The 15,150-nt window shown below is 37.9% G+C and overlaps 1 protein-coding gene across 2 annotated transcripts in view; it reads left to right on the top strand.

Annotated features, from left to right (window-relative positions):
• The window catches only part of LOC142017605 (putative oxidoreductase ZK1290.5), a 118,841-nt gene extending 106,486 nt beyond the window's left edge, over positions 1 to 12,355 (top strand). For both annotated transcript variants that reach the window (XM_075002653.1, XM_075002655.1), the window contains 3 exons: positions 1,940 to 2,122; positions 2,681 to 2,740; positions 11,315 to 12,355. In XM_075002653.1, the coding sequence (XP_074858754.1) occupies positions 1,940 to 2,122; positions 2,681 to 2,740; positions 11,315 to 11,416 (345 nt within the window). In that variant the 3' untranslated portion in view covers positions 11,417 to 12,355. The remainder of the gene's footprint in view (positions 1 to 1,939; positions 2,123 to 2,680; positions 2,741 to 11,314) is intronic.
• Positions 12,356 to 15,150: the final 2,795 nt, after the last annotated feature.

A 15,150-nucleotide genomic window follows, 5' to 3' on the forward strand; every position in this document is an offset into this window, starting at 1 on the left:
TCTTTTTTTAAATTTTTCCTCATAGGTCAGGATTTCTAGGCCTTTAATCATTTTTGTTGCTCCTCTCTGGACTTCCTTCAAAACTGTCCACATCTTTCCTGGAATGTGGTGCCTGCAAGTGGATACAATATTTCAGTAGAGACTTAATCAGCATGGAGTAGAGGTCAAGAATTACTTTTTATGTCTTGTTTACATAACTCCTGCCACTGCTTCCCAGGATGATGTTTGCTTTTTTGTAACAGTGTTACACTCTTGATTCATATTAAGTTTGCAATCCACTATGCCCACCCCAGATTTTTTTCTATGCCTTTCTAGTCACCATTCTGTATGTATGTAATTAATTGTTCCTTCCTAAGTGGGATATTTTACATTTGTCCTTATTGAATTTTCTCCTGTTTATTTAGGAACATTTATCTAGTTTGTTCAGATCAAACTGAATTTTAATTCTAGCCTACAAAGTACTTGCAACCTCTCCCAGCTTAGTGTTGTCCACAAACTTTGTAACTGCATTCTGTATATCATTATCTAAATAATTGATGAAGATACTGAACAGAAACCGAACCTAGAACTGATCCCTGCAGGATCTCACTTGATGATATGCCCTTCCAGCTTGACTGTAAACCACTGATAACTACTACCTGAGAACGGTTTTCCAGTTAGTTATACATCCACCTTATAGCATCTCCTTCTAGACTGTATTTCCTTAGTTTGTTTATGAGAAGGTCATGTGAGAGAGACGCCTTACTGAAGTCAAGATATACCACATTCACTGCTTCTACCTAATCCACAGGCTTGTCAAATAAAGCTATCAGGTTGGTTTCACACTATTTGCTCTTGGCAAGTTTATACTGTTACTTATCTTATATTTTAGATGTTTTCAAACTGATTGCTTAATTATTTGCCCCACTGTCCTTCTAGGTCTGTAATTCCCCAGGTTGTCCTCATTTCTCTTTTTATAGATGGGTATTATATTTTCCCTTTCCCAGTCCTCTGGAATCTCTCCTATTTTTCATGACTTTTTTTTTTTTGTTTGGGGGGGAGCCTTGTAGGGATGAACTTTCAAACTCAGTTTGAGTAGCTGGGCAGTAAAATGTTTGTTTATCCAAGGGTTCCTTCTCTCTACTTAACTTTCCAATAACCTTCATCCTCCCCTTCCTTTATACCATCTCTTAGCTACTTCCCATTCTTCCTCTCACCACCAGCCAGTTACAGAATATTGGCAATTTGTGATCTTTAATCCCCATCCTTGGTACTCTGCAAACCGAGGCTTTGTACTCCTCCTTGCTACCCACCCCCGCTTCTCTCTCTGACACCCCATTAACTGATAATGTAGGGTTTCTCTATGCACCAGCAATTTCTGTGCTCATTGTGTTCACTTTGACATTCTAAGCTCTGATGTTAGGTCGTCTTGGTTGATCTGAGACTTTTACACTCCCTTTGCTTGTGTGCATCATTAAAAAGGATCAAAAGTGTGGAAATGGGGAAAGGAGGTAGAAGAATGGGAAAGCAAAATGAGCTTTATATTCACTAGACATGCCTAGATCTGGGACTGTACCCTACTGTGTTACCACATGACTCCTCCTCAAGAATACTATGAAACATCAGTTCCATATGAACAGGATTGCAACTCCAGTTGTGGCATAGAAGCAGCTGCTTTACATTTCATGATTACCAGGGAAGAGGTCCTAGTGTGTTCAGCAAAAATTGCTGTATAATTTAATGTTGTGGGTTTGTGTATTACTGTTCTCTGCATCTCTTCTGAAGATGATGGAAGGCTATATATAAATGTTACCGCAGTACTGTGGTTCCACTCATGGCCCTTCTATAATTTTTTTAAAAAGAAATTTGATCATATATTTTTCTGTCAAAGAGAAATCTGTCTTTTAAAAACATTCTAATTCACTTTTGTTTACTTAGATTTTCTTCTTACTTATCCAAGGTTGAATATCACCCTTTCCAAAGGCCCCAAGAACTGGTGGATTATTGTAGAAGTAGAAACATTGTTTTTGAAGGCTACTGCCCCTTAGCTAAAGGTGAAGCTGTTACTCATCCTAATATAATTCAGCTGGCAAGGAAATATGGCAGAACCCCTGCACAGATCTGTATACGTTGGAGCATACAGGTAAGAGAGGAAAGTGTAATAATGGTACATGCTTAGAGGGGTAAATGTAGAGGAGTAGTTCTGGTCAGATAAATATTTGTTGTCTTCCTACATAACATACAGAAAAATAGTAATTTTACCTCTGATTTGTTGTTGTCATCTCATAAACTTAAGTGCTTGATACTGGATAGTAGGAGTGTACTACTCTGTATATGACAATATCTTTACCATGAAAATAATCTTTGGTTTCAGCAAAGAGGAAATACAAATGAAAAGAGCTATTTTTCAATATAAAACCGACAGTGTCTTCATTCTTTTCCTTTCCCTCAACTAACCAGTGAATATAAATTAATGTTAGAAACTGGATGGAAAACCATGTGAATTGTGTTAGAATTGTACATAGTATACGTAGCAGTGATTATAAATAGTACTGCACAGAAATTCCAGTGTATTTGAAGAGCAGAATCAAAACCTTAGAAAGAAATTTAAGTTAAACTGTTGCTCTAAGAGATGCTTTGAGAATGGATTCTGTTTTTGTTTTAAATAACTCTTTTTAATAACAATTATTTTATTTTTCAGAATGGAATTGTCACTATTCCAAAATCTACAAAAATAGAAAGGATACGGGAAAACTGTGAGGTAAGATCTGGTAACTGGCTTCATATGACTAATGCCCAAATTATTTTTGATACAAGATTCTGGGTGTGACTCCCCACTGTGCTATTTCAATTTTAAGCTAATGCAGCACAATAAGCTGCTGGGTCACAGGCTCATCCATTTCATTAAAATTGCTGAAATATGTTTTTACGTATGTGTATTCACATTTCTGTGCCAGTTCATAAAGTTTTTACAGTCTACATATTTATTTTCTTATGTGTGGTGAAAGATTTTTCTTCCTCAGATGAACATAACTGAAATTTCTATCAGTTTGAATTACTCTGTATGCTTTAGGGGGTCCCTGCTAATTGCAGGGATGAAAAGTGAGGCCCAACATGAAAAGGTTTCTCAACCCAGCTACAAGTGGCATTCCAGCAGCCAGAGACTGATGCTTTGTGTGGAGTTAGAGGGAACTCTGGTAAGCATAGGGGAAATCCAACTCTGAAACAATGATGAAGCAATGACACACTTTACAGTAGATCACAATGTACATAGTCCTCCCCCATGTGTACGGAAGGGATATTTGTACTTTGGCATCCGTGTAAAGCTCTTGATTTGCTGGCTTGACTAAAGAAGCAATTGTTTTTAGGGACTCTCTGGGGCGAGGTGCTACAACTCACTGGACCTTCGTGTCTATGCATGACAGAGAAGTGATGATCTTAGGTTTGCAGAGGGATAGAAATTAGGTTATTCACATATCTTTCCTGATGGCCATATGGAATGCTGTCCCAAGCAACTTTCATGTTACTCTTCTGTTAGCTTCTTGACACTGCTGAGGAATGGTGTACTCAAGTCTAAATGTAAATAGTAGTTGCAATAAAAAAGAAAGAGCCTAGGGAAATATCTCAACACCACTTTACTAGAGTTCTAGTCCTGTGTAACAGAAAAAAGGAATCATTTTGAGGGCACAGGAAATAGAAAGGCCAGCTAAAAAATCTGAGTGTGAATAATAGGAAGTGTCCAGCTTTTTCTCTGTGTCCATTACATTAACCACATGTGCATTCCTTTAGGTGTTTGATTTTATATTAATAGAAGATGATGTTGCAATTCTAAATGGAATGCATGATGGGTGGCATGTTTCCTGGGACCCAAGCTCTATTGTGTAAATGGCAAGGTTTGATCTTTTTTTTGTGTATGTGTCAGTAATCAACCATCCACACATTTTGATTTTAAATATGTACAGCCATATAGTACAATGCAGTTGTTAGCTGGATGGCTATTAGTAATTATAACTCATTTTAGAATTTGTAACATCCAAAAGGAATATTTTATTATGATGGTATTCTCAGACATATGTGAAATTTCAGTCTAAACTAGTGCTGTGTAGGCAAATTGAATATGGTTTTATACTATTGCATTTAATATTTTATGCTTATTGGGCCTAATCTAAAACTTGTGGAAATCCATGGAAAGCACCCTTTGATTTCAGTAGACTTTAAACCAGATCACATATACAGGAAATAGTAAATTAAACCTCTTCTTTAGAAATTAAAGGAAAGTGGTATTAATAGAAACGCACGATTCAGTGCAAAATGACGTGACAGGTGACTTTTCAGGCAGATGGTTTAGAAAGTTGAAGGAGAGAAGTCTGGGTGAGAGTTAAAAACCACCAGGTTGTAGTATTGTTTGTTATTGCAGTAGTGCCTGGGAGCCCCAGTCATGGCCCAGGGTCTCACTGTGCTCATACAGAACAAAATACAGTGTCCCACTCCCAGCAACTTTGCAGTGTAAGTAGTAATGTGGATACAGAATTAGAAGACAAAAATACTTCAAAATGTACAAGTTAAACAACTCCTGTGGCAGATCTACTCTGGGAATTTTAGTCAGGTGAGAGAGAGCATTAAAGGAGTCACCAGTGCCAGGCATAGACTGCCATAGGAAATAGCAGCCTACTGACATCATGCAACTATAAGGTTTGATTCTGCAGTCCTTATTTATATATGTGTCCCTTTAGTGGTTTTATCTATGTGCATATGGGAAGAAAGATGAAATTTGCAATGAAATTCAGTAAAAAAAGGACATACATGCTCTCCAGCCATTACACAAGAGATACATCACATCACCATGTTTTCACATCCTTTGAGCCAATTCTCAAAGGCTTACTTCTGCACTGGCTTAGCTTGAACATCCTTAGGGTCTATCAGGTTGGTGCAGAGCAGTGTGTGTGGGAGCAAGATGTCAGGATACCGCATAACACAGAATCCAGATTTGGCCCACAGTACATAAAGTCAGCCACACTGACTGTCACTCAACAAAATGTATATGTCTCTTTCCTTCCTTTGGTTTTTCCAGTGATTGAAATTAGATATGTGAGTTTGTATGTGTTGATCTGTCTGTTTGTAACAAGCTAATCCACTTAGCAGAAACAGGACAAATCTAACATCTGCAAAATTTCTCTTTTCTTATTCATGTTGCAAAGTCATGAGTGTTTTATGCAGCAAGAATTAATCTAATTTTCCCTTTGGCATAGTCATTCAGGAAACCTCATTCACAGCACATACTGTTCCTTTAATTATTTGCTGAAAATGCACACAGTTTACAGCTATATTTTGGGAGATTTATTTGCAATCTCTTATCAACAAAGTATTCAGCATATAGTCATGTTGGTCTGATATTTTAGGAGTTCCTGTGTCTAGAAAGGTATGGAAAATCTGACCATGATTTATATTGTGTTTGGACTTCCTGAAGCAGTTTTCCCACTGCTGTTCAGTATTAGTAATGTCATAAAACAAAGCTCCTTGTTTTTTTATCAAGAACCTACTGACAGCAAACTGTGTGTTCTGCCCATGCATTGTTTTTTGTCCTTGAAAGTTTAGTTTCTGAACAACTAAGTAAAATATAGACAAACTTTTTTTCCTGGTAATAGCTCCTTCAGAACTATTGGCTAGTTCTTCAGACACTCACAAGCAAAATATGCCTAAGCTTGCCTCCTAAATTATAATGTCATTTACCAGGATTTGAAAGGAAAGAGACTTACTGGGTCAAATGCTGCCCTTACGCACATCCATATAGCTCTGTGTTCTAAGGAAGAATTTTGAATCTTCCAAACAAAGATTAATGGCCAACTTTTCAAAAATGACCTCTGATTTTAGCTGCCTCAATTTTTGGATGCCCAATTTCTGATGCTTAGGAACCTGCCTTTCAGAATTACAAGTATCCACCATGTATTTTATTCGAGTGGTGGATACACCAGCAAATCTGTAACATAGGCTCTATGCTCATAACATTTAGACATCCAAAATTAGAAGCCATATTTTTTATAAAATGTAGGCCTGTTAGTTGTCCTCTAAGAAGGCCAGGAATGAATTCAGTAGTAAAGTGAGCATGGGAACGCTTTCTGCAAGAAAGTACAAATACATATTTCTACCAGTGAGCATCAACTAATGCACCTCTGAAAAGTCATTTTACAGAATAAGGTAGAATAATGGAGTTCATTATGCAGTATTCAAATTAAGCAATAAAAGAAAGTGTGTTGTGCACTAGTAGGCTGAAGGCGTATTTGTTGGGCCTCTCATATGTTGTGAGATATAAGAGAACCATCCAAGTGAATCAATAGCCTCCAATCGCTAGGTTTTGCTTATTGTCACTGGGGAATACTTCAGAAACTACAGGAATTAGTTTGGAGTTTTACCAATAGTTATTTTGAAAAAAGAACCATCAGGCCAAAATCTTGCCTCTGTTTTTCAAGCATAGATGGAATTGTCAGAATAAGAACTGAGGGAGGTTATTGGCCAACAGTTCTATTTAGGCCAGAATAAGACCAGTTTGCTGCTCTTATTCCCAATGATTTATCTCACTGTTCTGAGTAGGTAGAACTAAACCATTGTTACAATTGTAGAGTCCTCTCCAGGCCACTCTAAACTGCAGTGATGGCTCCAGTGGCAAGCTTTCTTCCTGTAAACTTACTGTTCACTTTGCTGAGAGTATTATACACCTGATATATCTTTTACTTCTCAAATCTGGAGTGAAGCAAGAGAGCCCACCATCATCTCTCTTTCGGACTCCTGTAAGGATACCCAAATGATTAGGTAGATAATGGAAAGAAGCTCCCCAGGACATGGGGACACATCATAAGACAGGGTAAGTAACAGCTAAGATTACTATCCCTGAAAGAGTTGGGAGAGATTATTTCTGTTTTATGTAGGATATTTACATTGTGGATCTAAATATATGTTGTGACAGTCTCACTGTTTACCCTTGTTTGAGCGGGTTGTAACACAGCTGCAAGGAACAGAGAGGATTTTACACTCCTAAACATGGAAGAGGGTGAGGAGGGATGGCCTCAGTACCTGAAACTACTTTTAATTTGATTTTAAATGGACTAGATATTAAGGGTATGACCCTTAAAATCATCTAGACATTTTATTTCTACTGGGTGACTTGAGCAGTATTTAATATCAGCTGATTATAAAATTGTGCCTTCTAAATTAAAGGTTGGCTTATGTACAAAAATGAAATGTTTATTGTTTGCAAGTAATATATTCACTAGGCTCATATGTCAATTATCAGATAGAAATTGTATGTGAGAGGCTCATTGCTAGTCCACTTCCTTTTAAGGAATAGTAACTGTTTTACTTTGTACTTCTTGTTTCTCTAACTACCCTAGACACATGGTTGTCGTCTGTATAAGGATCTTTTGTTTTTTTTGCTTGGTGTAGTAAAGCCTCATTTTAAATCAAACACACAGAACTTTGAGCTTATGTAGGTTTCATAATGTTACAAAGTTGATGCATGTTATCTTCCTTGCAGATGTGATGTGATATGCAGTTTTGCACGTTGTGCCATCACTAATAACCAATCATTGTTTCCTTTCAGAAGCATTAATTCCTCCCAGTATCATAAGATAGGACTCTAATTATCTCCTGGCTGCTGGGAGTACAATCCATGTTACCACTGTAGTTTTATTTCCCTTGTCATCTGTTTGCTCAAGCTTCTTACTTGTTAAATTAAAAGCACTGGGACAAATTCTCTTTGTCTCTTTTGGGTTTAGTTAAGTTGGACCATGAAACATGTGGGCTCATTGGTTTCATATTTAACATTTTTGTATTTACAGCTAACATTACACTGTTTAAAAAGGAAACATATCATTTTACAGGCTGCCTTCAGCCCTTCTTGAATCAGAACTCCAGATAGATTAATTTACATCAATACTTTCATATACTTTCAGTGTTCTTATTTCTTTAAAATATTGCCTAATCAGAAAATTAGATAGATAAATTAATGGGGGATAGGTCCAGGATGGGCATGGACGGTGTCCCTAGCCTCTGTTTGCAAGAGGCTGGAAATGAGCAACAGGGAATTGATCGCTTGATAATTACCTGTTCTGTTCATTCCCTCTGGGCACCTTGCATTGGCCACTGTCAGAAGACAGGATACTGGGCTCTATGGGCCTATGGTCTGACCCAGTGTGGCTGTTCTTATGTCTTAAATAGCGGGGAAGGAAAAGGAGGGCAGATGCACATCACTTGGCATTGCTGTCAGGATATGCGTAGCTGTGTTTTGTGCTAGAAGCACATGTACACTGTATTCAGTTAACAAGAAAACAAATATGAAAACTGCAAGACAGCTCCACTTCATGTTTCCTCTTATTACAATGCCCAAGAGGGCATTGGTAGAGGATGTTTTTGCAGATTTTCTGAAAATGCATGTATATGCAAGCACACATTCAGAACCATGTTGAATAGTAACAGAGAGAAACCCATGCTAGTCTGTATACTATCAAAACCAAAAAGCAGTGAAGTAGCACTGTAAAGACTAACAAAATAATTTATTAGGTGAGCTTTCAATGGGACAGACCCACTTCTTCAGACCATAGCCAGACCAGAACAGACTCAATATTTAAGGCACAGAGAACCAAAAATAGTAATCAAGGTTGACAAATCAGAAAAAAAAAATTATCAAGGTGAGCAAATCAGAGAGTAGAGGGGTGGGGGGGGAGAGTCAAGAATTAGATTAAACCAAGTATGCAAAAGAGCCCCTATAATGACCCAGAAAATTCGCATCCCTGTTCAAACCACGTGTTAATGTGTCGAATTTGAATATAAAAGAGAGTTCAGCAGCCTCTCTTTCAAGACTGTTGTGAAAAATCCTCTTCATTAAGATGCAGACTTTTAAGTCTTAAAAGTCTGTGTCTTAATGAAAAGGAATTTTCACAACAGTTTTGAAAAAGAGGCTGCTGAACTCTCTTTTATATTCAAATTTGACACATTAACACGTGGTTTGAACCGGAATGCAAATTTTCTGGGTCATTATAGGGGCTCTTTTGCATACTTGGTTTAATCTAATTCTTGACTCTCCCCCCCCACCCCTCTACTCTCTGATTTGCTCACCTTGATAATTTTTTTTTTCTGATTTGTCAACCTTGATTACTATTTTTGGTTCTCTGTGCCTTAAATATTGAGTCTGTTCTGGTCTGGCTATGGTCTGAAGAAGTGGATCTGTCCCACAAAAGCTCACCTAATAAATTATTTTGTTAGTCTTTAAAGTGCTATTTTACTGCTTTTTTGTTTTATTCAGAGTCATGGTCTGTCTTTTTGATAAAATGGCTAAAATACACAAGAAAGAAAGGATGGGATGCAGTAAGATCAACTGGGTCCAAAGGGTAAATAGAATCATAGAATCACAGAGCTGGCAGGGATCTCAGGAGGTCACCTAGTCCAGCCCCCTGCTTCAAGCAGGATCAACCCCAACTATGTCGTCCCAACCCAGGAACTTGTCAAACTTTCACCTTTATAGAGACATACATTCAGGCTCAGAAAATTGTTGTACATTATCACTAGTCTCCAGCCATGCCAATAGAAGGTGGAACAAAGATGAGAGCAGCTTTTGTTGTCCAATATTAAGTATATTATTAACACACTGAGCTATTAGGGCCACCCCCTTAGTGAGGTTAAGTGGCAGCTGATTAGAAATACTGATGAATCAAATACCATGTGTGTAAGTCTAATCAATTATCTCTGCTAGAACATGCTGATCACTGAAGGAATGGAAACTGATCTGAAACAATAAATAAGGAAAGGAAAAAAATAAACAAAAATCGAAAGGGAAGGGCGAGGTAGCTGCCCAGCCAACTAGCTTCCTGTCTGATCTTTTGAGAGTGGCTTTTTTTAACCTGTTCTTTTTATGCTTGTCTTTGTTCTTGGCAGCTTTTATATTATGTGGATTAAAGACATCTCAGACCTTTCAGTTGAGAAATACAAGTGATCATTATGTAAAATGGAGACCTAAAGCATTTCTGACCAAGCTGCAGAAGTGATTATGTAAAATTTGAGATTCTGTAACACCTCCCCACACTTGAAGGGTAGTTACATTGCTTTTCTGAACAATGTGTAATGAACAGGCTGTCAAATATAAATTCAAAGCCCTCAATATCAAGAACTCAGGAGCACATATTGCCACTCTTGTGCACTGTGGTAAACATGAGCTCCTTGCCGTTTAAAAGTAGCTGCTTTACTTTGACAGGAAAGCTGATGACATTAATCCCACTCTAGAATTTGCTTCAGTAGTAATGTTACTGCATCCCCTGCTCATTGACTGTGTGGCACATATCTGCTAGTGATAACATCCCATGGTCTTTGCTAAGTGTGGACGATGCCAACAGTAGGAAAGCTTCTTCCCTAAGCAAATACCCATTGGGTAATTTGTGCCAAATCCCAGTCAACTATGCAAAGAAGTTGATGTTTTGCTGCTCTTAACATGTTGCCATCAGCTGCCCCCTTGCTGAACCTGTGTAGTGAGCCCTCTGCAGAGGCATCTTTAATGTATTTTTTGAGGGTGGGCTAGTCAAGGCTGGCTGAGAACAATTCAGAAGTAGAACAAGTAAAGAAAGCTTTACATCAGTTGTATGATAGGTCTATAAATGGTTCACTGCCTCCCGGCCCAAGAATTTTGCTTAACCAATGTACATCACTGGAGTAAAAATGAGTTTTGGAATATCTTTCTACTACATTTTTGTAAATATTATGTTATCCAGTTGTACCAGTAGGGCACTTCTGCTATATTTTAATAAGTGCAAAAAAGATACGGAGTGATGGATATAATAAAGTTTCTTAAGATTTTGGATGTAATGATTTATGGTAAAATTATTTCAAGTCACTTCTTTCAGTCCTGTTTTCTTTTCCTGCTTTTGTCTCTTCCCCCCTCCCTTTCTTTGTCCACTGCAGTGGCATTAGTAAACTCAATGCTGTACTAATGTGCTATCAGCTGTTAGTTACCATGGCTTTAGAATTAGGCTGCTCTTAATTTCACCTGTTATTTACCAATCTAGTTCACAAAAAATAAGTTGTATTACATGGAAACACAAAATACTAGTTCAGGCTTTGCAACAAATAAATGTTTTTTAATATCATTTTGAAATTGAGGTCAATTTAATGCTAAATTAGAGTCTAAACCCAATTACATCGATATATATGTGTTAAATAAGTTCATCGTGATTAGTATCATTATACCATTTAACAACAGAATAAAACCTGATTTTGCTATTTGACAGTGTATTTAAAGTAAACAATCTCCTTTACCTGCTTTATTTTAATCGTTGCATTATTTTCCCAAAAACAGGTTTTTGATTTTAGCCTGAGGGAAGAAGATCTTGAAATTTTAAATTCTTTGAACATCAACAAAAAACTGATTCACCTAACCTATCCATTATGGAGAGGATGACTTCAGAGCAGGTTATTCCAACTTGCAACAAGTGAAACACTAACACATTTTGAATGTCACGAAACTGTTTCACATCTAAATTGATCTCCATTACCTTTAAAGTGCCCATCAGTGGCTCATGATGTTGACTCTTATGTGCACAAAGTGAATTAAATATAGCTTAGTTGTTCTCTTGCCACTATCTCACACACAATAATGTTTCATAATACTAATTTTTTCTGATATTCAGTCTTTCTGTAATATTTTCCTCAAATGGTTTAAGTTATTCTGCTCAACCTTTCTGTATGTAAATTCAGTTGCTGTTGTTTAGGATTCTGTTTCGATTAAAGGCTGGATTCATTTATGCCTATTGGAGTTTTTGCACTGCAGCCCAGATTTTCAATGGTATTTAGGCACCTAAAGATGGAACTAGACACATAGGCTTTGGCTACACTAGCCCCTCCTTTTGGAGGGCCTGTGATTATATGGCACTTCAGGATATGCTAATGAGGCGCTACCACTTGGTTTTGGGAATAAGGAGCTTTCAAAATTGGGGGTGTTTCGAAAGGCCCCTCGAGCTACATGTCCAGTATGTGTTTCAAAACTGGCAGTTTCGAAGCACGCGTAGCCACCATTATGCTACTGAGGCACTGCATATTCATGGCAGCACCTCATTAGCATATTCCGAGGTGCCACATTACAATAGCCCGTCTGAAAGGAGGGGCTAGTGTGGCCACAGCCATAGTGAGATTTTTCAGAAGCATTTAAGGTACTTGACTTTCACTGAAATCAATAGATATTAAGCACCTAAGTGCTTTTGAAAGTTGCACTTTATAAATCTAAATAACTTTAGAAATTTTGTTTTAATTTCAGTGGAAGCAGGATTCTCTTCTCAACCCAGCTTTCAGTTATGGGCAAAACTCCTCTTCAGAATGCTATAATATAAAAAATGAATAAAATGGTACTTGGCACAGCTGTCTGTACTTTTCATAAGTAGCCCTATTGCATTTTACAGATGATGAAACTAAAGAGGTTAAGCGACTTGTGCATGATCATATAGCAAGTTAATCACAGAGCTGGGAATAGAACCCATATACCCTGGTTTAGAGTAAGGTTCCATTGAAACCATGTTAACACGTGACTGGTTTCGTTCTTATTGGAACTCATCAGACGTGCGTAAACTGTTATCTATAGTGTGATTCAAACCCGGGACGCCTTCATCATAGTCAAGGACAATACCATATCTCCACAGGTTCACAGCATCAGTTGTGAGAAAGGAATATCTATGTAGATCAGTTGGATTGATTACTTTCCCAGATAATTGGACCAACAACTGTTGGCCAAGGGTGCTACGTTCACAAGTGAGTGGACAGTAAGCCCAGTCGGGATTGACTATATTTATTAGAATAAGGTTCCAATGAAACCACATTTGTACGTGACCAGTTTTGTTCTTACTGGAACGCATCAGATGTGCGTAAACTGTTGTCTATAGCAAAACAAAAAGCAGTCAAGTAGCACTTTAAAGACTAGCAAAATAGTTTATAAATAATAATAAAAAATAGTTTATAATAAACTATTTTGCTAGTCTTTAAAGTGCTACTTGACTGCTTTTTGTTTTGATAGTGTATAGACTAGCATGGCTTACTGTCTGTTACTGTTGTCTATAGCCTTATTCGAACCCAGGGCGTCCCAGGTTCAAATCACGCTGTCGACAACAGTTTATGCACATCTAATTAGTTCCAATAAGAACAAAACTGATCACATGCTAACGTGGTTTCATCGGAACCTTATTCTAATAAATATAGTCAACCCCGATTGGGCCGTGCTTACCCTCCACTCGCTTGTGAACGTAGCACACATGGCCAACAGTTGTTTGTCCAATTATCTGGCAGTTGATCTACATATACCTGGTTTGCAATGTGGAGTTCCTGCCATTGGACTATGTACGTGGAGCTACATTCTGATCTCAGTTACACTGATATAAATCCAGAGATGCTAATGAAGTTGTGTGCAGTTACACTTTGTGTACAGTGGTACAGCTGAGATCAGAATCTGGCTCAGTCTCCATTTTGTAATTTTTATGTCTCCCTTCTTCATTATGTTTTATAAATTCCTCCATGACCCTTCAGGTTTTCTCTGAACTCTTCCTCAGTTGAGCATGGCTACATTGTTGGCATTCTTACAATAATTATCAAGTCCTGATTTATGTGAAGGACCAGCCCTGATACCTGTCATGATGCCTAATCTCCAGTCTTCATTCTGCCTTATTAAAGAAACACACTTCTTGCATTCCAAGACTCAAAGGTTTGACTGCACAAATGATTGCGTACAAAAAATTATAGGCAGTCATGAAAAAAAAGTAGTAAGTGGATGAGAGGGAGTTTTACTCAGGCTTCCTGTGTGAAAGGAGTCCTAATTCAAAAGTTCGATAACCAGTGCTCTAACTACTAACTAAAGTTAAACTGTCCCATGGTTTCCTGATACACAAATTTTAAGAAAACATACTGGTGCAATGGCTGCTGTGTAACAGATCCACTGCTAGACATTAGGCCCATGGGGGCGGGGGGTGTTGAGGGGGAGTTGGAGAGGTGCGAAGGGGGAAGTTTTCTTAGCTCTGGCATTCCAAAGGGGCCTGGAGCTCCTGCAGACACCACTGCTACTTTGATAGCACCAGCGGCTAGAGCTTCAGCCCCCTTTGAATCGCTGCACTCGGCTGTGTGGAAGTGGAGAGGGTCTGCACCATGGTCCGGGCAGCACAGAAAGCTGACTGGTCTTGGCCCCACCCCATCCAGGGTGTGGAGCTGCCCCCTCTTGCCCCACCGCGGCTTTTGATGTCATTGCCAGACATTAACATCCATCCTCCTGAAATTTGCTTTCTGAGATCCCCAGACAGTTTCTTTTTGTTGTCTCTTTGTGGGCTAAAAACCTATCTTTCTCCTGATCTTGAACATAGTTGATTCTGGAGCAGAAAGTTCAAATGAGCTTTGTGTATGGAATTTCTGTGGTGTTAAATTTTATAGCAGAATAATTCAATCAATACAAGGTTCCTTCGCAGTGGAGCCAGCAGTCATTTTAAATTTAGGAAACTTAAGAGCTCTAACAGAAAAGTTCCCTTTCTGTCATTAACCAGGAATGAATGAAATGGTAGAATAAACTAGTTCATTAACAGATAAAATGGTAAGTAGTGCAAATATATATTCAGGTGATCTACTATGTTCCTCTGAGACAGATGACTCCATTTGTAACTGGAGACAAATGTGTGGCCATTTCCTATCTGATATAAAAACTCATAATGGCTCTGTTCACACTGGCTTTGAAATGGAATTCCTTAAATTATTCCTAAGCTTTGGGACATTGTTTTCACAATCTTCTTTCTTAACAAAATTTGCAGCAACTGGTATCTCAGTAGATCTGCTGAAACTTATATGATATCAGTTATAATAGAATTTAATCATCTTAATTAATGTTCGACACTATTAATTTTAACAATATTCATTTAATGTAATTTAAATTTGAGTTTGGTATAATAAAAGTGAAAGAAACAAAGGTAGTCCCAGCACAGCCAAAGAAAAGACATTAGCTAAACTCAGCTCAGTTGCTTATGGTTACTTTTTCTGTGACTTGCAATGGAATACAAGTCAGTGCAATTGTGCCTTGCTTTACCAGGACTGATATGGGTAAAATATGCACAAGATAGAAGTAGATTCATACTGAAAAAGTGAGAGGACAGTAACACTTACTTCATGGTGTGGCGT

Source organism: Carettochelys insculpta, chromosome 9 (assembly GCF_033958435.1).
Source record: "Carettochelys insculpta isolate YL-2023 chromosome 9, ASM3395843v1, whole genome shotgun sequence".
Lineage (NCBI taxonomy): Eukaryota > Metazoa > Chordata > Testudines > Carettochelyidae > Carettochelys > Carettochelys insculpta.